This window comes from Zalophus californianus, chromosome 5 (assembly GCF_009762305.2).
Source record: "Zalophus californianus isolate mZalCal1 chromosome 5, mZalCal1.pri.v2, whole genome shotgun sequence".
Taxonomy (NCBI): domain Eukaryota; kingdom Metazoa; phylum Chordata; class Mammalia; order Carnivora; family Otariidae; genus Zalophus; species Zalophus californianus.
The window spans coordinates 14,507,521-14,531,958 of NC_045599.1; the positions used below are offsets into that span (position 1 = coordinate 14,507,521).

Consider the following 24,438-nt stretch of genomic DNA (forward strand, 5'->3'; position numbering starts at 1 on the left):
TGAAAGCATATTTTTCCTCATGTTTTTATTAAGCCAATGGATTTAAATATATGTTTATGTTCCCTTAGGGGCTGACTTTTTTTGTTGTTGTTTAAGTTCTAAAAAGATAAATTGGATTGAAAATGTACGTTATTGGTTTTGTGGGGTTAAAGTATATTTTGTTTGTTTTAAGGACATATCTAGCCCAGCTCCAGTGGTAGTCAGGGGAAATGGGGCAGTGACTCAAAGGAAAAATCTTATGTGATGATTTTGACATACTTAAAAAAAAAAATCTTTTTTTTTTTGAAAGGAAACATTTGAACAAATATGGCTTAGAAGTCTTTGTAATAGGCTAAACCTCTCATATTAAGTTATTGTTTGTTGGAGTATTCAGAAGTATTGTCAATTTTCTAGTTTTGTTGACTTAATATGTTTTTATTCCCATATTTGAAAAATTATTTAACCATGAGAGACTCTAACTATAGGAAACAAACTGAGGGTTGCTGGAGGGGAGGTGGGTAGGGTGATGGGAAACTGGGGGTTGGGCATTAAGGAGGGCACGTGATGTGATCAGCACTGGGTGTTATACACAACTGATAAATTACTGAACATCTGAAACAAATGATGTACTATATGTTGGCTAATTGAATTTAAATTAAAAAGAAAGAAAAATTATGAGTTTAAACATTTCTGAAAATAAATAATTTAGTCCAAGATAGTCTAAAATTCTAGTTTTTCTAAGAAAAAAGATTTCACAAATATCTAAGAAATATTTAACATTTAACCTCCTTTTGTTTTCTTTTGAACTTTTAGATAAACAAAAGCACAGGGTCTTGTAAAGTCTTATAATGCATATGGTTCAGGGAAAGAGTGTGTGAGAGAAAGAGAAAAAGAGAAGGAGGCAAAACAAGTGTTGCAAAATGTTCACAGTTGGTGAATCTGTATAAATGGTGTATGAGAATTCTCTGTATTACTCTTGAAACTTGTCTGAAGTTTGGCAGGGGAGACTAACTCAGCTTAAGTAAGCCACAAATTGTATGATCCCTTTTTGATTAATGCATGTACTGGGTTTTAAAATTGCTAGTGACAGCAGTAACGCTTGTTTGTTTCCAACTGTTCCAGACTTGGCAGTGTCACAACAAAACAGCCAATGATTTTGTCTTTGTTAGTTCCTCCTCTTTGATAGCTACAGCCGGTCTTTCAACTGACAATAGGTAAGAGATTATAGCTGAAAGTGAAGTGTGCATCTGTACAGCTGAACTGTATTTTTTATTTACTTTATAGTTTTGTGTCTCAAGAATGTTTTCACAATTATGCTTTTCAATATTTTTATTATAAAGACTTGTTTCTTAGAGCAGTTTTAGTGTTTTAATTATAAAGCTAGGGAAATTCTGGTGGCATTAAAAACAAAATCCATTCCTTCTGTATTATTAATATTCTAATGTTAAGACTTCAGGAGAAAAGGATTTGATAGTGAAATTAATTTTTCTCCCTATTATTCCTTATGTGTTAAGAAAGCTTGAGGCAAAAAAAAAAAAAAAAAAGAACTATTATTTATTGGTCCACCTTTCTCATTAATCCTCACAGTGGCTCTGTTAGGTTAAGGTATTATCAGTGTTTCAGGATAAGAAAACTGGAAACTCAAAAGACTTTTTAGTTGAACAGTAGCTAGTGACTGGCAGCCTATTGCCATCTCCCCCAAAACCTTAAATATGTGAGAAGATGTCTCCCCCTGCCTCAATCTCCATGACCCCCTGTTTCACTTCCCTGATATAGTGGAATTCTGAGCAAATGCCTACTGAGGTTGCTGATCTTTTCTATTTATCTGTGAGGCCTTACTTTGTACCAGAAATTGGATTGTAGGAATATGGAGTCTTCAGCCCATCTTGCATAGAAATTCTTACATTCTTACATATATTGGTGCCTCCTTTGCAACTCACAGAAAGGAGTAAAAGCTACTCCCATTCATAGCGGAAATAAGTTTTCTATGTGCTCTGAAAAATTCAGTGTATCCTGCTATTTTTTTTAAAGATTTTATTTATTTATTTGAGAGAGAGAATGAGAGAGAGAGAGAGAGCATGAGAGGGGGGAGGGTCAGAGGGAGAAGCAGACTCCCTGCCGAGCAGGGAGCCCGATGCGGGACTCGATCCCGGGACTCCAGGACCATGACCTGAGCCACCCAGGCGCCCTATCCTGCTATTTTTATATGTCCATCCATCTGTTACATTAGAGAATCAACAGATACAAAAAGTAGTTTCTGCATTCAGGCTTTATATAGTATTTGTAAATACATGTCAGTCTAAAGTTACTCAGTTTTTTAAGTTAGTAGTTTTTTAAATTTTGTGTGAAAATTATGCATAAATATATTGGTTACTGGTATTTGGATCTTTTATGGATTTGAGAACTTTTTGTGAGAGCAAGGTTCAAAGGTTACGTAACGATATGAGACAAGCTTACTTTTTATTGTTAAAATTTTGTGTCACTCAAGACGTAATTTTTTTTTTTCAGGAACATATGTTTGTGGGATACTCTTGTAGCACCTGCCAATAGTTTAGTCCATGGTAAGTTTTGAAAACATTTTGTAGGTTTTGGAAGTCAAGAAATTCATAAACTAAAAGAATTTTTTAATGGATTTGTCTTTAGTGAAATGTATTTATTAGCCTAAGAGGTTTATTTTGCCCACAGTGGCACAGAGTTTGAAAGCAGAAAAATGCAATATACAGAATTAACACTTTACTATGAAGGACAGTAGTAGAACATAGATAATATAAAAATCATGTTTTTACTTTGGATCTGATAGCCACTCCTATTCTGCATTGTACTGGGAGTCCTAACAAATGCAGTAAGACAAGAAAAAGAATTAAAATGTATTCATTTGGGAGAGAAGTAATAAAACTGCCTTCCTTCACAGATGACATAATTATATAGAAAATCTTAAAGAATCTACAAAAGAAACCCAAAATATTTTAAATAGAAACTTTTGCAACTAATGTGCAAGTATAGTAGAATCATGGGATTCCAGGTCAACATACTAAAATCATTTGCTTTTATATATACCAGCAACGAACAATTGGGATTTGAAATTTTAAAAAAATCACCATTTATAATAGCACCCAAAATAATGAAGTACTGAGGTATAAATCTAACAAAATATGTATAGCCTCTAGTGGTGAAAACTATAGGAAAAAGATAAAAGAAATCAAAGATCTAAATAAATGGAGAGCTAGTCCACATCCATTGTTGTTATCCAATGTTGTTAAGATGTCCCTACCTTCCAACTTTACAGATTAAATGCAGTCCTAATCACAATCTCAGCAAACTGTGTTGTCTATATCAACAAACTGGTACTACAAGTTCCTATAGAGAGGCAGCAGACCTAGAATACTGGATTCTGAAGAAAAACAAACGAAGGACTCATACTACCTGATTTCAGGGCTTGGTATAAAACTACAGTAATGAAAGACATTATGAGTTAAGAAGAGACACAGATCATGGAACAGAAACTATAACCCTTCTAGAAGGCAATACAGGAGAAAATCTGGGCAACCTTGGGTTTAGTCATGAGTTTTTAGATACAACATCTACAGCACAATCCAAGACTTGAAAAAATTATCGTCTTCTCAGTATCTAAATGGCAAGTAAGCATATGAATAGGTGCTTAACATCGGTAGTCATTAGGGAAATGGAAACTAAATTCACCGTAAGATACTACTCTATACCCTAAAATGGCCAAAATCAGTGATTCTAGAATACCAAGTATTGGTGAGGATGTAGAGAACCTGGAACCCTAATGATTTGCTGACAGAGTATAAAATGGTACAGCTGCTTTGGAAAACTGACTGACAGTTTCTGACAAAGTTAAACGGGCACCTATATATAGGCCCAAGAGAAATGAAAACACATGTCCACAAAAAGATTGTGTGGGAACGTTGTTAGCAGCTTCATTTATAATAGCCGAAAACTAGAAACAATGCAAATACGTCCAACAGGAACCTGGTCTATTTATGTAATAGAATACTATTAAGCAATTAAAAAGGGCATGACCTACTGATACATGGGACGATATTCATTAACCTCTAAAACATTATGTTGAAAAGAAGCCAGGCACAAGAGAGTATATATCATAAAATTCCATTTCTGTGAATTTCAAGAACAAGTAAACCTAATCAGATAGAAATCAGAATAGTGATTGCCTTTGTGGAAGAGGAGGGTTGACTACAGAGAGGCGTGAGGGAACTTTCTGGGATGATGACAGCATTCTGTGTCTTGACCTGAGTGATGGTTACACAGATGTCTCCATTCGTCAAAGCTCATCAACGGTGTACACTTAGAATTTCTGCATTTTACTCTGTGTTAATTATGTCTCAAAGTACTGGCAAAACTCAAAAAATCCTCCCCTCTAATTTTTTCTTCAGATTCTTACAATAAGTATATTGAGTACTTAGTATATGCCAGACACTCTGCATGTTTTGAATATATTAACTAATTTAGTCCTCACAAAAACCTATTAGGCAGGCTGGATTATCTCTGTTTACAAATGATGAAACCGAGACTTATATTTAAAAAAAAAAGTAATTCACCTAAGGTATACATTTAAACCCATGCAAAAAATCAAGATTTAAATCTTGACATTCTAACTCCCAGATACTCATTCTTCATCTTTATGCCATTTTATCTTTGAGCTATTTACAGACTTTTTTTTCCCTAAGATTTGTTAGGCTAGACTTTTTTTTTTTTTTTTAAGAAAAAAATATTCATTGTATATATGTATTTCTGGTACTTATATTGGTATGTCTTCAAGTTCACCAGTTTGGGGTTTGTTTGTTTTATGGCATTGTTTAATCTGCTCTTAATCCGAAGCAGTATATTTTTCACTTGAATATTATAGTTTTAATCTCGGGACCTTTTATTTGTATCTTTCATGTCTCTACTTAAAAGGCTCAGTCTTTCATCGAGCTTCTTGAACATAGGGAATATAGTTATAATGACTTTTAATTTCTTTATCTACTAATTCTATCATCTGTATAATTTCTAGGTTGGTTTCAGTGGACAGATTTTCTTCTTATGGATTGTATTTTCCATGCCTGTTAATTTTTTATTAGATGCCGGCATTATGAATTTTACCTACTTCTAAGGCAAACCCTTCTGAGTACTCTATTCTGTGCCTTGTGAATTATAAGGTTTTCCACTATGGCTGGTGGGAATAGGAACCCACACCAATTGGGGTCCCCTTGTGCCATGGCCAGGAAACACTCGGTAGTCAATAAACGGGCAGTTGTATGGCTCACCCAAGTTTGCTTCCCATCTCTTAGAAATCATTTTCTCTTTGCTTGCTGTCCAGTGTCTCAAAACCATTGTTTCCTATATATCATTTTTTAAATTGTTTCAGGTAGGTGGGTAAATCTGGTAATCTCTCATTCTACCTTGGCCAGAAGCCAGAAGTCTGTTTCTTAAACCATTAAATGGCTTTTCCTTTTCTATTTTATTATTTTATTTTATTTTATTTTATTTTATTTTATTTTATTTTATTTTATTTTATTTTATTTTTTAGCTTTTACATGCCATGATAGTGGAGCTACTGTTTTAGCATATGCTCCAAAACATCAGCTGCTAATATCAGGTGGCAGAAAAGGCTTTACATGTGCATTTGACCTTCGGCAACGACAGCAGAGGCAGCTTTTCCAGAGCCATGATTCTCCTGTTAAAGCCATTGCTATTGATCCGACGGAAGAGTACTTTGTTACAGGATCTGCTGAAGGCAACATAAAGGTAAATACAGTAATGCCATGGTATCTACAAAATGAAAAAAATCTTCAGAAACCTTAAGTCTTTAATCATATTGAGGATACCAGTCTATTTAAATAACAGAAATATTAACTCCTACTTGTGGTCAGCATGTTAGTTGCTATTTAATAAACCTTTTAATGAATGAAATGATGTTTAACTTGAAATTGTCTCTTTTTCAATTGTTGTCAAATATGTTTAACTAATGTGCAAAAGAACATTATTTTCCATAGCATAGATAACAAACATATTTCAGGCAGTGGAATTAGTCTTGACTCCCATTTTCAGAGTCACTGAATTCAGTTTCAGGTACTATGAAATATACTAACATTTTCCTTTATCCTGAATTACTCCCTTTTTTTTTTTTCATTTGTAGCATTAGCATCCAGCCACTCAGTGCCTGATTCAAGAATTCTGAATGTACCTGGATAAACCCTGTCCTTCTCAAACTCTGCTGTGTTTAAATCTTAGAGCTTGTTTAAAATGTTAAGCAGCTTATTAAAATGCATCCCATCCTAGAAATACTGTTGCTAGGCCCACCCCAGAGATACTCAGATGGTAACTCTCAAGCTCAGGAATTTGCATTTTTATAATAAATACCTAGCAGTCTTGATGGAGGGTCCTCTGGCCACACTTGGAAAGATCTGCAGGGATAAATCAGTTTAGACTCGTCCATAAGTTATTGTAATGGTCAGCAACCCACTGAAGGAGCCTACATTTTTTTTAATTTAATTTAATTTTATTATGTTACATTAGTCTCCATACATCATTAGTTTTTTGATGTAGTTATCTACGATTCATTGTTTTCGTATAACACCCAGTGCTCCATGCAGTATGTGCCCGCATTCTTAGAATCCATTGTTTCAACCCCCTAGTGAGACTATTTAGTAAGAATAAGTTGGGCTACTTTGTTAGAACCTGTATATTGTTTTCATAATTATCAGCCAGAAAAAAATTAACTAGAAATGTAGAATTCTGAAAAGGCTTTTCAATCAGTTATATACACCAACTTCCAGACAGAGTTCTTTTCCTTCAGTTTGAAGCTAGTTTCTTATTTGAACTGCCTTCAGTTTAGAATAACATGTATTATATTTTAGATTAGTTCTTCAGATTAGTTTGTGCTCTGCTCCTGAGGTTTATTACTTAATCAAGTAAAAAAAGAAACTATACCATGTAGTATTCAGAAGTCACAACTTAACAATCCTGTCCAGAGTAGTATGAACTAAAGAATTTCTTAGGGAAAAGAAAGATTAAAAACAAAACAAAAAACAACAATGATCTCAAAAAATCAGGAACTAATTGGATTTCCCCAAACTTAAAATAGATGTCCTGAAAGCATTTAGGTCCTTCACATAAATGAAGATGCTTATAAATTACTTTATAAGTAATTTAATAACAGGAACATTTATTTTGGTAGAGGCTGAAAATAGAAAATCTCAGTAAATTAAGTATACTAAAGTTGTGATAATTTATCTTACAGTTGGAACATAGTTTTTCCTTTTCTGAGGCCCTATTTCCAGTGGTTCTAATCCCTCGCTGGGTATTATAAAGGATCACCCCATTATAAACTACAGAGCACAAGCTTTGCTGAGAATCCTATAATATTACAAGTTTCTATAGCATTGTACACTTAACTTCCTCTACCTCAGTTCTTCTCTCCAATGCAGGGTTTAAAATACTTTTCTTTCTAAATGGATGGATTTTGAAGAATGTAATAATATCAAAGGGATTTGGAAAATTGCAACACAGAGTCAAAAGGTTATGACCTTAGGCTTACACAGGTTTTTTTCCATCTTTTTTTAGAAATTCCTTATTTGCACAAGAAAGTAAGCCTAAATTTTTCATCACCCTCAATTTTTAATTTTGTTCCTAATGTCTTTCAGATTTGGAGTCTGTCTACCTTTAATCTTCTCCACACTTTTATCAATGAACATGCCCGGCAGTCCATTTTCAGAAATATTGGAACTGGAGTGATGCAAATTGAGACAGGACCAGCAAATCACATTTTTTCATGTGGAGCTGATGGAACAATGAAAATGAGGATACTGCCGGATCAGTTTAGCCCATTAAATGAAGTGTTGAAAAATGATGTGAAATTTATGCTATAACATTTTGACAATAGATGTATAATTTATTCCCTGTTCCATGGAAGTAGCCAACACATATAATGTACAGTGATCACTCTCTCTGCCACAGATAAGCTAATGCTTTCTTGTTTTCATATTTATTTTATGGAGCTTTGCCCTTGATGCACTGATGCCTTAAAAATTAACAAGGTCATTCAGAATTAGACTATATTGCCTAAAGTAGACTGCATAAATAATACTGTAATAATACATATTTATAGTATGTTATAGTGAGTATGTTAGTGTTAAAAGAGTTTTGTGTTCTTATTGTTGATAAACTCTTCTGCAGATGTCTCTGTATGAATTTCTTTAACAGTAAAAATACCCTTTCTATAAAGGCAGTTGACATCAGTCATCACTTCATTCACCACCCCCTTACTTCTTTTCTCAAACTGATAGATCTCAAACTCTTCTTCTGTTAGTTCATGATAGATTGACAGTTGGGCAAGAATAAAAAACATAATGAACATCTTCATGAAAAACTGTCACTGGGAATTCAGTGATTAGGACCCAAATGGCTCATTAGATCAGGTTCCCCGTTTCCTGTCTGGAGCCCAAGTGTGTTTGTATATATGTAATATATCTTACACATCTTATTTGAGCTTAGTCTGTGTATATATCAGAGAAAATTACAAGTCTTTCCATGAGTTTTTGTGCCATAGCAACTCCTGCCACTAGAATAACTTTTTTTGCGACTGTTTTTTTCCATGTTTTTTTGTTCTTAATTTTTGAATTCCCATCCTAATTCTCAAATAATTTCAGGAAGACATCTGAGATTATTATTTTAAATATTATCTTGAGTCAAATAAGTCTTAGCAGGCAATAACAATTCTGTGTTGACATATATGAGACACTTAAAAGTAAGTTTATAAAATTGTCAAAGGATTTTAGGGCACCAAACATTTTACTTACTTTTTTTTTTTTTAGGTGCTTTTAGTCTCAAAGTTCTGAACACCTTATAGCAGTGTCTTTAGAAACAAATGTGAAAACAAATTAAATAGATAATATTTACACATGTAAAATACCTGCCAGATCTACCATTAATAGAAAATAAACTAAACCTTATATTTTATTATTTTTGCCAAAATATATTATTTTACTATAAAATATGACCAAAATATTAAAAATGCACAATGCTTTTAACTTAAATGTGCTAATAACCCTATTTCTGTCTGTTTTGTGCTATATCTTTTCTGATTAAAAATTATAGGCCACTTGATAAATACTTGATTTTAGCCAAGGAGACTGGAGGCAGATGGGACTCAGTGTTTAAGGGACAATTATATACTATGTAGCTTAAATATATTTTGTTAATAGGAACTATAAAAACATTTTTATGTGACAAAATATGAACAACTGTTATCTTGGAAATTAAAGAGTCAAAGTGAAGAAATGAAGGGCTGGTAAAATGAATTTTGTAATATCCTCAGGATACTTTTATCTTAAAAGTATATTGTTAAAGATTTTGTAAATTGTATTCATAATTTTAAATGTGTTAAGCTAGTTGCAGTGAAAACACTGTCATTGATTATGTAGAGATTTCATGTGCACATAATAACCTGTGTCGATAACCGTGCGGTGACAGTAACCATATGTGACTGCTTGGCTCCAGAGACATCCGTGGCAACGTTGCAAACGATACTGCTGTGTGATGTAGTTCAGCTTAAGTTATTTTCCAGTAACTGCACAAATCAAGATTCAAAAGGCTTTAAACACTTTCAGTGAGATAGAAAATTTATTATGCTTATTAGAAAAAAGACATCATGGATGAACAATGAAGCATTTTAATTGAGGGTTTATATGAGTAATAAATTATGTAAGCCCATATGTATTTACATCAGAGTCATAATATTTTAAATAAACAATCATGCAGTGACTTTTTTTTTAGCATGCTATTGTTTTAAGTAATATTTAACAACTTTAGTTGACTTAAAGTATATGTGACATTTTAAAATAGAGAATTTCTATATTTATATTTGGTAAATATAGGAAGGATTGAGTAATTTTCCTAAATACCTTGTTCTTCCTTTTCTATAATCTTTTTAACTTAATATATAAGCATTATTCAAAAAGTGAGAATAAAAAGTTGAAATGTATATTTAAGTATAAAATGATGTACATACAAGTAAAATTTTATCCACATTAATGGAATGGGTTCATCAAAATATGTTTTTTAAATTGTGCATTTTCTGAGAATGTGGCTTTGTAATGATGGAAAAGTTTACAACATTGCAAGTCTCATTTTCTGAAATGGAGGATTTTTCTTATGTAGAATCATGGGACAGTCAATTCCATCCTCCTTTCTTGTTCTCTTTGTTTTGCCCAAATTAATTTCTCCTTTTTTAAAAAATTACTTTAAAAAATTGCAACAATTTCTCACTCTGGTCTCAATAGTCAGAGTACAATACAAACATACCCACTTTAAGAAAGTCCTTATACGATCTTAAAAGTGGTGATGATTTTTTAACAGGGTTGGAAAGCCAGACAGACATATTTTACTAAACAAAAAAACATAATCGCATGGCAGGGGACCATCGTCAAAGTTAAAAGAACAGGTAGACTATAAGAACTATTTGTATAGTAATAGGAAAATTATTAATGTTCATATATGCAGAAAGAACTTTAAAATGAAATTGTTGGAGAAATCAATTCACAGAACAGGACATTGAAAAAGTCAGCAAGTATAAAGTATGTTCATCCTCACTAATGGTTAAAGGAATGTTAAAAAAAAAAAACAACAATTGTCATCTGTTAGATTGGTATAAAGTCAAGGGACAACATCAGTTTGGTGGAGATGCAAGGAAACAGGCACCCTGAAACACTACTGGTAGGAGTAAGTTGCCACAGAGTCACCTAGATGCATGTCAAGTTTGAATACACATACTTTCACTAAGCATTCTTACTTTTGAGAAATTATCCTATAAGGATAAAAGCACCTATGCGCATAAATATGTGTACATATATGTTTATTGAGCTATATGGAGAAAAAAAACTAGAAATCTAAATGTCAATTAGTTGGTAAATAGTTAAATAAAATTGTCGAACATCCATAGAATTGCATATTCTCTCAACACTAAAAGAATGCCAGATTTGTAACTGTTGATCTCAAAAGAGGTTAGTGAGAAAAATTGCTAAAAGGTAAATATCCCATATTGTTTCAGGTTTTTTAGTCCTTTATGTATATACAGACAAATATGTATGGAGGAATACACAAAAGTTTAACACGGGAGAAGGGAAGAAGGAGTTAATACTTTTCCAAACTCCTTTTGACCTCACTGAGTAACAGGGTATCAGGAGACAGAAAATCTGTATCTTTAAACCACATAGAACTTAATGACTGAGAGCTGCTCTGTTGAATGAAGTGGCCTTGTTAAGAATACTCTGGATTGAGATATTTTGATGCTTGATTAGAAAGGTTAAAATGTTGCCCTTTGGAGTACTTGGAAAAAGTTGAACATAGTTACTTAAATGTCTTACAGAAGTGTGTATAGCTTTTGCTACAGTTATTTTCAGATCTGTTCTTTAGCTTTTTGTTTTGTTTTTTAAAGATTTTATTTATTTATTTGACAGAGACACAGCTAAAGACAAGCAGGGGCAGTAGGAGAGGGAGAAGCAGGGTCCCCGTGGAGCAGAGAGCTCGATGCAGGGCTCAATCCCAAGACCCTGGGATCATGACCTGAGCCGAAGGCAGACGCTTAATGACTGAGCCACCCAGTCACCCCTTGTTTTGTTTTTTTAAAGATTTTATTTGTCAGAGGGAGAGAACACAAGCAAGGACAGTGGCAAGCAGAGGGAGAAGCAGGCTCCCCACTGAGCAAGGAGTCCGATGTAGGGCTCCATCCCAGGACCCTGGGATCATGACCTGAGCCAAAGGCAGACGCTTAACTGACTGAGCCACCCACGAATCCCTGTTCTTTAGTTTTTCGTGACTTTTTCCCCCCTTCTGCTTGCTTGTTTTTCTCCTGTGTATATGTGGCCAATAATTGAAGAAGCTCATGCAGTCAGAGTATCGAAATGTTTCACAAGGCTCCTGGGAATAAATATTTCTTAGGTTCTCCCACAGCAAATACACATGGGTGATAGAAATCACTGGTGTGACAAAACATTTCTTTCCACAGTAGAAATGTTTTACTCCCGTGTAATTGTTCACCCAGTGTAGGTATGACGTACGTAACAGATTCTAAGCAGTACAGTACATCAGCCCCGGATAAGTGTTAAATCATTTTAAAATCTGTATCCCTCCCCACATACAAAATACGCACCAAAACTCCAGTATTTTCATCCTCTTACTGCTCCCAGGTCAGGCTTGATCCCCAGGATCCCGTTATGGAAATCAGGTCCTAGTGTGTATTTGGCTCCTTGAACGAGGTTCCTTGTGTCGAGTACTTCTCAGTCTAAAGACCTATGAACTAAGGAGACAAGTTATGTGCCTTGCACTCACCAAACACACAGTTGTGAGACAGAGTATCTCCCTCTCTAAAAGAGAGGAAATAAGAGTCACACAGTACCCAGTCCATTGAGATTCTGAAGTTCAGCTGAGAAGTCACCAGTCCCTTGAGTAATCCTTGAATTAATTCTCCACAACTCTTGGCTCCACCCATGGGCTGTTTTTCCTTTTAAATTCTGAGTGAGCTTTTTTCTGTAAAAGTGGCCCATGTTTTTAACTGAAAAGAGTGTCAGCCTGTTCCTTGGCAAGAGTTGTTTCAGGGTTCAGAATCCTCTTTACATTTTGTGCTATCCCTGTCCCTTATACTTCAATCTAGTAAAATTGCTTTAAGAAACTGTGTTTCTTCTGTATTAACTTCATCCACTCAGAAAAAAAGGCACACTCATACTTTTTTTTCTGAAATGAGCTCTGACCTACCTCGAGCTACCTCCAAGGTTGCTGTGGTATACCACGTTAAGATTCTTAGAAATTCTAGGATCTCATGAAAAGGGTCTACATGGCACACTCAATTTTCCTGAGATCTCAACAAAAGGACTTAAGAAACACAATATTGGCCGTGTCTCGATTCCAAGATAATTTATAATCCACTACAATGTTGGATAATTTTTTAAAAATATCCATGAGGCCCAACAAACAGGGTTGCTGGAGTGGAGGGGGGTGGGAGGGATGGGGTGGCTGAACAATGGACATGCAGGAGGATATGTGCTATGGTGAGCGCTGTGAATTGTGCAAGACTGTTGAATCACAGACCTGTACCCCTGAAACAAATAATACATTATATGTTAATAAAAATAAAATATCCATGAGGCCATTGTTATGTGGAGAGACAGACGCGTGTGTGCTCACACGGACACAGATAACTCACACAAGCAGCTAGCACAGCAAATCTTTACTCTGAAGATCGGTAATCAGAGGGAAAAAGAGGCTATTACAGGAGAACAAGAGCCCACTTGGTGAGGGTGCTGTGCTGGGAGTATTCAAGTAGTAAGGTGGGAGCTTTCCTGGTTTAAAATCAAGCGCAGGGTTGCGAACTTGGACTAGCATTTCATGGGTAAGTACACAGGAGAACTCCAAGGGTTTTAGACCATATTTGTAGAAAAAAATCTTTTCAAAGTAGAATCACACAGCCAAAGACAAGACAAAACAAAACTAAGCTTTGTAGTATTTGGGATAGGCTCAAGTGAGATTTGAGATAGTCAAAAAGAAGAAAATTCAGGTGAGGAAGAACCTACATAGACAAGGAGTCCAGTGGTGCAACCACAGAAAATTAAGCGTTCTAACTAGGGGCAGCACTTCAGTTTCCTTTTTTTTTTTTTTTTAAGATTTTATTTATTTATTCGACAGAGACACAGCGAGAGAGGGAACACAAGCAGGGGGAGAGGGAGAGGGAGAGGGAGGCCTCCTACCGAGCAGGGAGCCTGATGTGGGGCTCGATCCCAGGACACTGAGATCACGACCCGAGCCGAAGGCAGACGCCCAACGACTGAGCCACCCAGGCACCCCAGCACTTTAGTTTCTATACAGAATGGCTCAAAGTGGGGCGCCTGGGTGGCTCAGATGGTTAAGCATCTGCCTTCGGCTCAGGTCATGATCCCAGGGTCCTGGGATCGAGTCCTACATTGGGTTCCCTGCTCTGCGGGGAGCCTGCTTCTCCCTCTTCCTCTCTCTTTCTCTCTCTGACTCTCATGAATAAATAAAAAACATTTAAAAAAAATGGCTCAAAGTTTGAAAATCTGGAAACATGGAGAGAACTTGGTTTCATGGGGAGGGTGGTTGATTGAATTGGCTAAGATTGTGGATAAAGTCACCCTTTGATACAGGCAATAGTTCTAGCAAGCTTTCTTCAGAAGAGGTGCGTTTCAGTGACTGTTATAGGAGCTAAGTAATTCTGAATAAAGAGTGAAAAATACTCTGTGATGAATGTTTAATCACCAGTGATCTGTACTAGCTATGAGTTGGGGTTGTGGTCTATGGAAGTAATAGGAAAAGATATCGATCCCCAAATTTTTATTCTATCCTCAAGTTTCTAGTTTGCCTGACATTGAACAATTCTCCTACCCGACCCAATCTGCAACTTTATTTGGAAAAAATGTATATACTTTTTACTCATGTGGTTACATTAAGGACAAGATTACATGTTATGACAATGCTCTGAAAAGAAAAATAGGCCTGGAAAGAGTTGAAGCAGCAGGCCGTCAGAAAATGAGTTTGGAGGCTGGTGACGTTATAGCCATGTTTTGAATCAGGCATGTTCTTTCACAGACTTTCATGGAAATGTGGTTAATGCACAAAGGCCACATAAACATGTGTTTAAGATGCACACAGCCTTGCTTCAGTGCATTTGGCCTGCTGGGAAATGTTAGACCTGATCTTACCTCTCTCCCTAGACGCTTCCCGGAGAGCCCTTCTGTCCGCCTGGAAAACTTCAGTTCATCCTTTTTGACTTGGTTGGATGGAAGCTCCTTTGGGAAAGCTTCCCCGTTCACCCAGGGAATATGGGTCACTTCCACTCTCCTCCCAGAGTGTATGTGCATACATTTTTATTGCACATATCGTGGTACCATGTAGTTCTTTGCTTGCACTAAAAAAAAAAAAACAAAACAAAAAGAAACTACGGCTCAGTAAGCCCAGTAGGGGCTTCAAACGAGAGAGGAGAGTATAGGAGAAACAGGATCAGAAGATTTTTGAAAACTTACAAATGTGTCTAAAGTTAGTTCCTACCTTCACCTGATAGAACCAAAAACAGGCAGGCACAGAGGCATTTTTGGCAGGCAGCTAGAGTCACAGTTGTCTCTACTTCATGTGATTTATAGGGTGTTGGTGTCTTGTGTCTTGGGTTTTTGGTCTGGGAGGATTCATTCATCCAGACAGAGCTGCAAGTCCTTACAAATATATTTAGCCACTCACTAATAGACCAGGGATTAGAAGATTCCTAGATTCTAATGCTTTTTTTTTTTTTTGACTCCACATTGGAAATAACACAAGAGCTAATTTGAAAATGAAGTGATCCAAGTGTTTATTGGCTCAAGTAAGATAGGAAAGGTAACTTTGCTAACTTCTAAATATTATCACACTGTGAAATATGGTGGAAGAGTAACAGTTCTTTAAGACAGTAATGCAAGTTGCCTGAGATTGTGGAGTCCCCTTCCCTCCCCAGCCCCCTAAAGTAAGCCCTGAGGTGATGGCCGCTCTGCATTGTTTCTATTTGCAGCACCTGTGGCCTGTCAGGTCTAGATGGCCCCAGTAAAGTGTGTTGGAGTGAGAGAAGGTGGCAGGGTCCTTGGAGAATTTTTAACTTTGCATTATTTTTATTTTTAGCATTTTTAAAAGAGTTATTTTAGAGTGAGAGAGTGTGCAAGTGGGGAGAAGGGCTGAAGAAGGAGAATCCCAAGCGGACCTCACACTCAGCGTGGAGCCCGACATAGGGCTCCGTCTCATGACACTGAGATCATGACCTGAGCCGAAACCAGTAGTTGGTCACTTAACTGACTGAGCCACCCACCCAGGCTCCCCTAAAGTTTTGCAAGGAAAGAAAAGAACTGGAGAGGTTGAGGATAAAAGAGAAGGGAGGGACACCTGGGTGATTCAGTGGGTTAAGCGGCTGCCTTCGGCTCAAGTCATGATCCCCGGGTCCTGGGATCAAGTCCCACGTCGAGCTCCCTGCTCAGTGGGAAGTCTGCTTCCCCCACCCCCTCTGCTTGTTCTCTCTCTCTCAAATAAATAAAATCTTGAGAGAGAGAGGGAGAGAAAGGATATTTAATGGAATGCAGCCCATGTAGATAGAAGCGAGGGCTCTGTGGGGACCCAGAGAACTGGTGAGAGGGTTTACTCTGGATCCACTTGGATGAGAGGAAAGGAAACCAAGATGAGTGGATGCAGATGGTATTTTTAATAGCTCCAACAGGAAGTCGAGCAAACGCTATTGCTGATCTATTTTGTATTAGGAGGTAAGATGGTATATTAAGAGCAGGAAGGGCGAGGGGTGGGAAAGATGTCTCCAGGAAAGGGGTAAAGATTGAACCCCCTTCATTCCACTCATGATGCACAAGGATATCTAGGCTGCACGCAGACTTAGCTGAGATTGGAGGTCATGAGTCTGTAGAGGATCAAGTGTCACCTTTTTGGGTTCTTCCTGAGTCCATATCGAAAATGTGGATGACCAGGAAGATTCGCCAAGTGCGTACAAGGAAAGGATGATGAGGTAAAGGAATAGGAGGCACTAGCAGTGAGTGGCTAAAGTGTCGGTTGGTGGGGTCAGGCTGGGTAGGAGAGGAAGCAGACTGGGAGAAATGCAAGTGTATGTCAGGTAAAGGAAGAGTCAAAAATTAAGTTAAGGATAAGAGACTAGTCCAGGTGTAGAATGTTGAAGATAGGGGCGCCTGGGTGGCTCAGTTGGTTAAGTGTCTGCCTTCGGTTCAGGTCATGATCCCGGGGTCCATCCCGGGATGGAGCCCCGCGTTGGTCTCCTTGCTCAGCCGACAGTTTGCTTCTCCCTCTGTCACTCCCCCTGCTTGTGCTCTCTCTCTCTGTCAAATAAATAAGTAAATAAATAAATAAATATCTTTAAAAAGAATGTTGAAGATAGATTATAGAACTGTGATAAAGACAGAAGGGGCTCTGGGCAGTGCTGTTTTAGGGTGCAGCTGGGAACAAGGGAGACAGAAGTGAAGCAATGGGGATGGTTCCTGGAGCTGAGTCTGGCTGACTCTCACAGCAGTCATGCAGACTCCCAGCTCCCAGGCCGCTGCCCAGCCCCGCTCTTCCTTCTTTCTCAGACAGCAGACACCAGGTCTCCTTAATGCTTTGTGCTTTGTCCTAAGTCATCCAGTTTACACGCGGCAGACACCGTACTACAGTTCATTTGGGGGGTGGGGAAGGATGGGAGTGTACAAACTCTTCTAATTTAGTTGCATCACTGCAGACTCAAAAAGGGTTTAGAAAGTAAATGCCTTTGTCCCTCCCTCTAATGGGTGGCACCACCAAAACAGCCTGCCAAACCAGAAATCCCATGAATCAACCTAGATGACTCTCCTTCCCTCAACCCCCACATCCCATCAATTTCCAGGGCCTGCATGAGCCACCTTCTTTCCAACCACTTAGTTTAGGCCTTCAGCGTCTCTGTTAAATTCCCGTTACTGTCACAACAAAATTACCACCAATGTAAGGTTTTAAAACACAAATTTATTATTTTACAGTACTGTAGGTCAGAAGTCCAGTGTGGGTCTCAACAGGATAAAATCAAAGTGCACCTCCAGAGCTGAGTTCCCTTCTGTAGGCTCTAAGGGAGGGTCCCCTTTCCCCTGCTCAGTTGGGTTATTGGCAGAATTCACTTCCTTGTGGCCGTGGGACTGAAATTCTCACTTTTTGTTGGCTGAGGTCCATTTCCAACTTCTAAAGGCCACCCAATCCTTGGCTTCTGAACTAGGTCCAGCTCCTCTCATATTTTGAATCTCTCCGACACACTCTTTCACTTTACAGAACTCACATGATTAGATTAGACTCACTCAAATAATCCAGGATAGGCTCCCCATCTCATTGTCTTTAAACTTAAGCACATCTGCAAAGTGTTCCAGGGATTAGGGAGTGGACATCCTTCCCGGATTCATTATTCTGCCTACCACAGTATCCCAACCTGTCAGATTTCAGTAACTTCATAAGCAAGTTTCCTGGCTCTGGCATTCTCTTTGCTGTTTTCAGATTAACCTTTCTGGAACAATTGACATGTCCCCCCTGATTAAAATCCTTCTGGCTTTCTACTAAGCAAGGGTCAAATTAATGCTCCTTAGCTCCTATAGCTATAGAAAAAAAAAAAGCACTTGGATTTCAATGGTCCTCTTTTGTTATTTTAGCTTCATTCCAATCTCCACTTTTCCCCCAACCCTTCTGAATGCTTGAAAAATGTTCACTGCGCCCATTTCTCCACCTGTAGCTGCTCCTCAACTCCTATTCCTTCTTCCAAACCCAGCTCAGACATCACCTCCTTGCGAAAGGTCTTCCTGACACTCCCCTCCCCATAGCTATAACCACAGGACAGTGTTCTTTTCTGAACACCGCTGAACCTTGTGCATATTCTTATTTGGGGCATTAAACACAAATGTGTTGTGATTTTCTGGTCTACTACACCTATAAAGTATTTAATTACCTGTCTCCCAGCCATACTGTGCCACTTCCTAAATGTGTAACTTTGGGCAGGCTATTTTAATTCACTATGCCCCCCTTTCCCTTTGTAAAATTAAGGTGGGTAGCTAGAGGATCTACATTATAGGCTGTCGTAAGGCTTAGAACGGTGGCCGGCACCTACTAAGTTTTGCTAGTATTATTAACAGCCCTCTGCACAGAGCCACCATACAGTAGGTGTTTAATGGATGTTTGCGGTATGGATGGATTCATCGTGCTCCCATGAAGGTCAGCACCTTCATGAACCGCTACCCCGTATCCGGGCTCCTCCGCAGAAGGCAGGCACATCTTCTGTCCCATCCCGGGGGCGAGGTAGCCTTTGCCCCCACAGCCAGTAGCAGTCACAGTGAAGTCCGCGGAAGTGGCTGAGACCAGACCGGCCTCCCGGGAGCCAATGAGCCTTTAACTGCAAGAGGAAGCCCTGCAATCTCCACGAATGGCAACCAGGAATCATGAGTGCGTCAGACGTCGCCGGGTAGACTTGAGGCCAGAAGCCGAAAGGGGGCGGGGGAGAAGGTAAGAGCAAATGCGATTTAGGGGCTTAAATAGTTCTAATCAATAATAATGGCAACACTCGGTGACAGTCATGCGTACCTGTTTCGTGCCAGGTACGGTAAACATGCATGAGCTCATTTAATCATCTCAACACACTATGAGGCTGGTATCTCATTTTTGCGACTAAAGAAACCGAGGCGCGAACGTGTCCCTCAAGCCAGTCCCGACCTCTCGCGTCCAACGGTCCCTCCTTCCAGTCCACATCCGGCTCCCAGGCCGCTGCCCAGCCCCGCTCCGCCTTCTTCGGAGCACCTGCCGCGCCAACCTGGCGTCAGGCTCGGTTCGCCCCGTCCAGGATATCTGGCTCCTCCTCCCCGCCCCTGACCTTCTAGGTTCTTCTGCTAGCCCCGCCGCTCTTCCTCATCCGCGCCTTCTTCGCCTCTCGGCTCCTCTTCCGGCCGGCTCTGCGCCGGGACTCCTAGCTCCTCCTCTCAGCTCCGCCCCCGACCTTCTAGCTCCTCATGGCCCGCCCCCGACAATCTAGCTCCTCCCACATCCCCGCCCCCGGCTCCTCCTACCTGGCCCGCTCTGCCCCCAGCTTCCAGGCTCCTCCTCCAAGCTCCGCCCCCGACCGCCTAGCCCCGCCTGTATCCCCGCCCCTGGTCCCTCCTCCTCGACCGGCTCTGTCTCCACCCTCCTAGCTCCTCCTCTCGGCTCCGCCTCTGGACTCCTAGCTCCTCGTGGCCCCGCCCCCGACCCTCTAGCCCCTCCTCCTGGCCCCGCCCCGGCTTCCTCGAGCCTCCCGTAGCCCCGCCCCTGGCTCCCTCTCTCCCGCCCCGCCGCGGCCGCTCCGCGCCTCCCTCTGCCCGGTCCGCCCCGCCCCCGGCCCCTGGCTCCTTTTCTCCCGCCGGCTCTGGCCCGCGCTCTGCTGATCGGTCGGTGGAAGCCCGCGAGCGTTCGAGCCTAGGGAACTCCGCGCCGTCAGATCACCAGGTTCGCCTCTGTGTCCCGGCGCCGCCGCGCCCTCTCTTCCGAGTAAGTGCCTTCCGGCGCGCGGGTCTCGCACACACAACCTCTCGGGGCTTCCCCGGCCGCTGGGCAGCCGGCTGCTCCTGGGGGCGCGCTTTCCGCCCCCGCCGCCAGACTTTCGGGAGTGAGTGGGTGTGAGTGGGTGCATGTGAGCGAGTGTGTGGAAGTGTGTGTGCAGGCGCGTACAGCCCCGGAAACTCCCCGAAGTTTTACCCAGTTTCTGCGTCGCGGCGACTTAGACCTCCGGCTAGCAGCCCCTACCTACTCGGGCCGACCCTTTCCTTCACTTCCACGTCTCCCTCTGAGCCCCACTCGCGATTCCTTCCTTCTCTGCGTAGACGCGGCCCCCGCTATGTGTCACGCCGCCTGTTAACAGCTCATGCTGTCCAAAGAACTGCCCGGGTTGTCACAATGCCCCAGATTGCAGACCGAGATGCTAGCCTGAGATTGTAATCCAGCCCTGCATTGTCAAACGGGCACACTAGAGTTTTCGCCTTGAGATCGTTCGGTGGAGACTGCCTATAAAGAAGAAAATTTTGTGTGTGTGTGTGTCCTTGTGCGCGCTCGTGTGACACTCGAGCCTTAAGCACCTGATGGAGGAACACCTGATGCGCCTTGGGACCCAGGGAGGCTAATAGGCTTGTTCAAGACCAGGCTGACCAACCAAACTTTGACACCTAAAGGATGTTTATTGATTCAGTGACACGGTAATGCGAAAGCCAACTGATGTCCTAAAACACAGCAGTAGTTAGAGCAGTACCCTGGGGGATGATGGAAGGAAGGGGACAGTAGTTGAGAGCCCAGCCTTGCAACCAACAAAATCCTTGAGTTACTTAAGACTGATAGTTCCATCCCTCTGTAAATTCTTTCGGGGGGGCGGGGTGCTCAATACTATCTCAATGTAGAGTACATTTCTGCATTTAAAAAAAGGTTAATTGATAGCGTTAATTGGTTTATTGCATTTAAAAAAAGGTTAATTGATAGTACTTGAATCCATCCATAAAATGATTCCCTGGGTTGCTGAGGAGGTTCCATCCACTTCTAATAGTCTCTGAATTCTCCTGTATCTCATTTTATTCTTGCTATATTCTTCCTGGAAAGTAGAGATCCCCATAAAATTTCCCCGCTTCCTAGATAAGAATTCATTTATCCAAATTTTTCATTGAGATGTAAGGTTGGCAGAAAGCTATGTGGCTAAAGGAAATCACCAGAACAGAGCAGGCTTTACGTTGCCATTGTACATTGGCATATGAAAGCAAGAGCTGATAAATCACTTTAAGTGCTGCTTATCACAGCAGATATTTTTATCCTGGTTTCAATCCTGTGTTACACAAAAGTGTTTCCACAGTGTTTTAACTAAGGAAACATTATGCTGTGAAATGTAAACATATGACTCCATCTCTCTTAAAGGAAAGAAATAATTATCACACTTAATTAAACACCTGGAAACATTTATTGCCACCTTCTAATTAGATCTGTCATGGGGAGTTAAGTCAGCAAGTTATTGCTAATTTTCTAGCTGGTAACACAATTAGCTTTTTTGTAGATTTTGTGGATGGCTGTGCCCCTCGGTACATATTATTTGCCTCCCCCCACCCCTGGCCCACCTTTTCAGTTTCTATCTGTTATTTGAGTAAATAGTTTCGGGAAGTGGATACCACCTACCTCCCTGTAAAATGTGAATGCTTTAGATATTGACTGTTTTGTATTCATAAGCCATTATATTCATCTAGATTATCAGATGATTTAAGAATCATGGAGAAATCACTGCATCTGAGGAGAGTCCCCCCAAAGCATAGTGATTCTGCACAAAGTGAGCCCTGAAATTTTGTTCTTTAAGGGAGATTTTAATCTCTTGTGCCTTTTGGTCTCGTGTGCTTAAATTCACTGAGAAATGGGGTGGCATGAGCTGGAAAATCTCATCTTCGTTGTCCCTTAATTTTCCGTTTCTGACTATATTGCCAGATACAGTGTTCGTCCTCGTAGCGAGGTGTTGTGGGCACAGCCCGCTGTGGGTTCCCAACAGAATGGCCCAGAAACTGAGGGTGAGCGCGCCCCCGCCAGAAGAGTGTTTTACGAGACCTATTCTCTGCAGTTCTTCGTTCTGTTGAAATTGGAGGAAAGGGTGTGTGGGGAGAAATGATTGCATCCAAACAGCACTCATTAGGAAATGCCATGCGGGAGGAGGGGTGGATTTATAGATTTTTTCTGGCTTGGGGAATTTCAGCTACTTGCTCCTTGCCATTCCCCATCCCCATCCCCTCCATGTTTGCACACATTGAAGGGATGGAACATGGGGGAAACTAAGGGAGGCAGGGGAGGATCGGTGATAACAAGTGAGGGCCACCTGTTTTCTCACAGAGATGAAAGGCAGCCTTAGTGGGCCCTGGGGCCGTGCACAGGGGCCCAACCTGGGTTAACAAAAAAAAAAAGTGGACCCTTGATCCCCTATTGGCATTCTCAGTCAGCTCAGTTATGAGACAGAAGTTGACGGATTCCGGCGCTGTGTGTAGGGCTGGATTAACTTTTATCACCTCACCCCTCCTCACACTGCCCACATCCTGCATTTAATACCAAATGCACACAGTAAGAACTCAACAAACGCTAAAAAGGAGCTTTTAACACCCCAACCTTTATGTTTCCCTGTGGGTAACAGTTTACTTTCCTCTCTCCTGTCCCTGGTTTTGATGACTCTGGCCCTGTAGTCTGAGTTGACTGCAGTTTCTAGACTTTTGTCTGCAAGTGGTGCTTACCAACAACTGAAAATGGGTGATTCTTTGAGGGTAAAAAAAAAAAAAAAAAAAAATTCAGTGAACCTTGTTGCAAAACATAAATGAGGTCAAATAGTATCCAGTGGACATTAGTTTGCATGCGACATCCATTTCTGAGTAAGAGGAGGAAATGAGCTACAAGTGGAGGATAGATAATTCTAGAAACAAGAGGCATCCAGGCACGTGCGAAACAATCTGGCTTATGAGTCTAAGACCAGAACGTCTATACAAATCTGGGGGTGTATCCCTCGTCCAGCTTGCAGGCGGGGAGCACCGTTCATTCACACAGCAGGCATTGATAGAGCTCCTCCTGTGTGCACGGCACTGAACAACCCTCTCATGTTCACAGGAGGGCTGGCAATTTGCCGGAAAATGTGGGTAAGAACGGGCCCCCTCAGGGAAGCTGATGGTGGCAAAAGTGGGTTTAGAATTCTTCTGTTTCACAAAGGGAAGTAAAGGCACTTCCTTACGATAGAAGAACCATTTTCAAAATACTTCTATCTCAAAATGATAAGAAACTGAAATAAGCACATCTCTTCTGATGTCCGTTTCAGATAGCCAGGGGTGGAATTGTAATTATCTTGATTCCTAGGACTTTGTTTCCTTGGCCTTTCTGGTGGAACAGAGAAGTTACTTGAGAAACTTGTTTTAGTACGTCACAGGCTCTTCAGTAATCAAGTAATGCCCACTCATCCTTTTTGAGAGCCGTTGCTTTTTCTCTAGAGGCAAGTATTTATGGTTCAGGACCAAGGTAGTGGACGTTCAGAACCAGCTGCAAAGCTGAATGGGCAACTACAAGTTTATTGAGGGTGTGCTTTATTGAGGGTGAGAGGTGATAGACCGACATGGGGATGTTTCTCTCGACGTGACTGGGGGCCAGGCATACAGTGATCTGCCCCACCAAAAAGGAAAAAAAAAAAGAATGGATGAGAGAACACAGGAATGGGCCTCTGCTTAAGCACCCCAAGCTGACTTATAAACAAATCGAGGTTTGTTTCTTTAATAACAGAGAATGGAATTAAATCCAAAATTCCACTTGTAGTTTCCGTAAACATTGGGAATAAGGATGACTTCTCCTTGAGTCACAACGTGGTTGGTTCACATGACTCTGCAGGATTCAGCTGTTAGGTCTCAGCTGCACGTGGCTGTGTGACTTGGACAATCCACTCAAGCTCTCTGAGCCTCTTTCTCCAGCTCAAAACTGGGGATAGTATTTACATCATGGGTTTTGTGATGTGGACTAAAACAGAAGGTCCCTCTCTTGGTGTCTAGTATGCAGAAGGCACCCAGCAAAGGGTGGGCTTTTCTGGATTGGCCAAGTTGGGCTCATTTCAAGAGGATGGTGTTTGTACTGGGTCAGAGCGGAGGGGAGAGGAAGAATGATAACTTGTACCACATGTGCTTTTAGCGTAAACTTTCTTTTTTTCCCTGTAATGATGCCAGAGGAGCCCAGAGAATGGGGGTGAATATAGCCCAATTTCAATGATTCCCAGCTGCAGGGTCATGTGATTATGGAGGGACATCTTGCTTCTGCTGCTGAAGAGAAATGAGCCAGAGCAGGGCATCTGGACTTTATGTATCTGAGCATGAGAAGAGCCACAGCATCCTGGGAGCCTCCCTGGGCATGACG

At 40.5% G+C, this 24,438-nt stretch overlaps 2 protein-coding genes and 1 long non-coding RNA gene across 5 annotated transcripts in view; 2 read left to right on the forward strand and 1 right to left on the reverse strand.

Annotated features, from left to right (window-relative positions):
* DMXL1 (Dmx like 1) overlaps positions 1–9,765 on the forward strand; it is a 134,796-nt gene extending 125,031 nt beyond the window's left edge. For 2 of the 3 annotated variants that reach the window (XM_027604874.2, XM_027604873.2), the window contains 4 exons: positions 1,102–1,193; positions 2,488–2,540; positions 5,531–5,748; positions 7,647–8,008. In XM_027604874.2, coding sequence (XP_027460675.2) covers positions 1,102–1,193; positions 2,488–2,540; positions 5,531–5,748; positions 7,647–7,871 — 588 coding nt within the window. In that variant the 3' untranslated portion in view covers positions 7,872–8,008. Of the gene's footprint in view, positions 1–1,101; positions 1,194–2,487; positions 2,541–5,530; positions 5,749–7,646 lie in introns of all 3 variants that reach the window. The other variant, XM_027604872.2, reaches the window with a different exon arrangement.
* Positions 9,766–17,497: 7,732 nt separating this feature from the next.
* LOC113929220 lies at positions 17,498–19,556 on the reverse strand. Its single transcript, XR_003522131.2, has 2 exons — positions 19,108–19,556; positions 17,498–18,993 (listed from the first exon to the last, which is right to left on the reverse strand). It is a non-coding gene; the product is annotated as an uncharacterized LOC113929220 (long non-coding RNA).
* A 320-nt stretch (positions 19,557–19,876) lies between these two features.
* Positions 19,877–24,438, forward strand: part of TNFAIP8 (TNF alpha induced protein 8) — a 112,059-nt gene continuing 107,497 nt past the window's right edge. The window contains exon 1 of the mRNA XM_035727831.1: positions 19,877–20,043. Coding sequence (XP_035583724.1) covers position 20,043 — 1 coding nt within the window. The 5' untranslated portion in view covers positions 19,877–20,042. The remainder of the gene's footprint in view (positions 20,044–24,438) is intronic.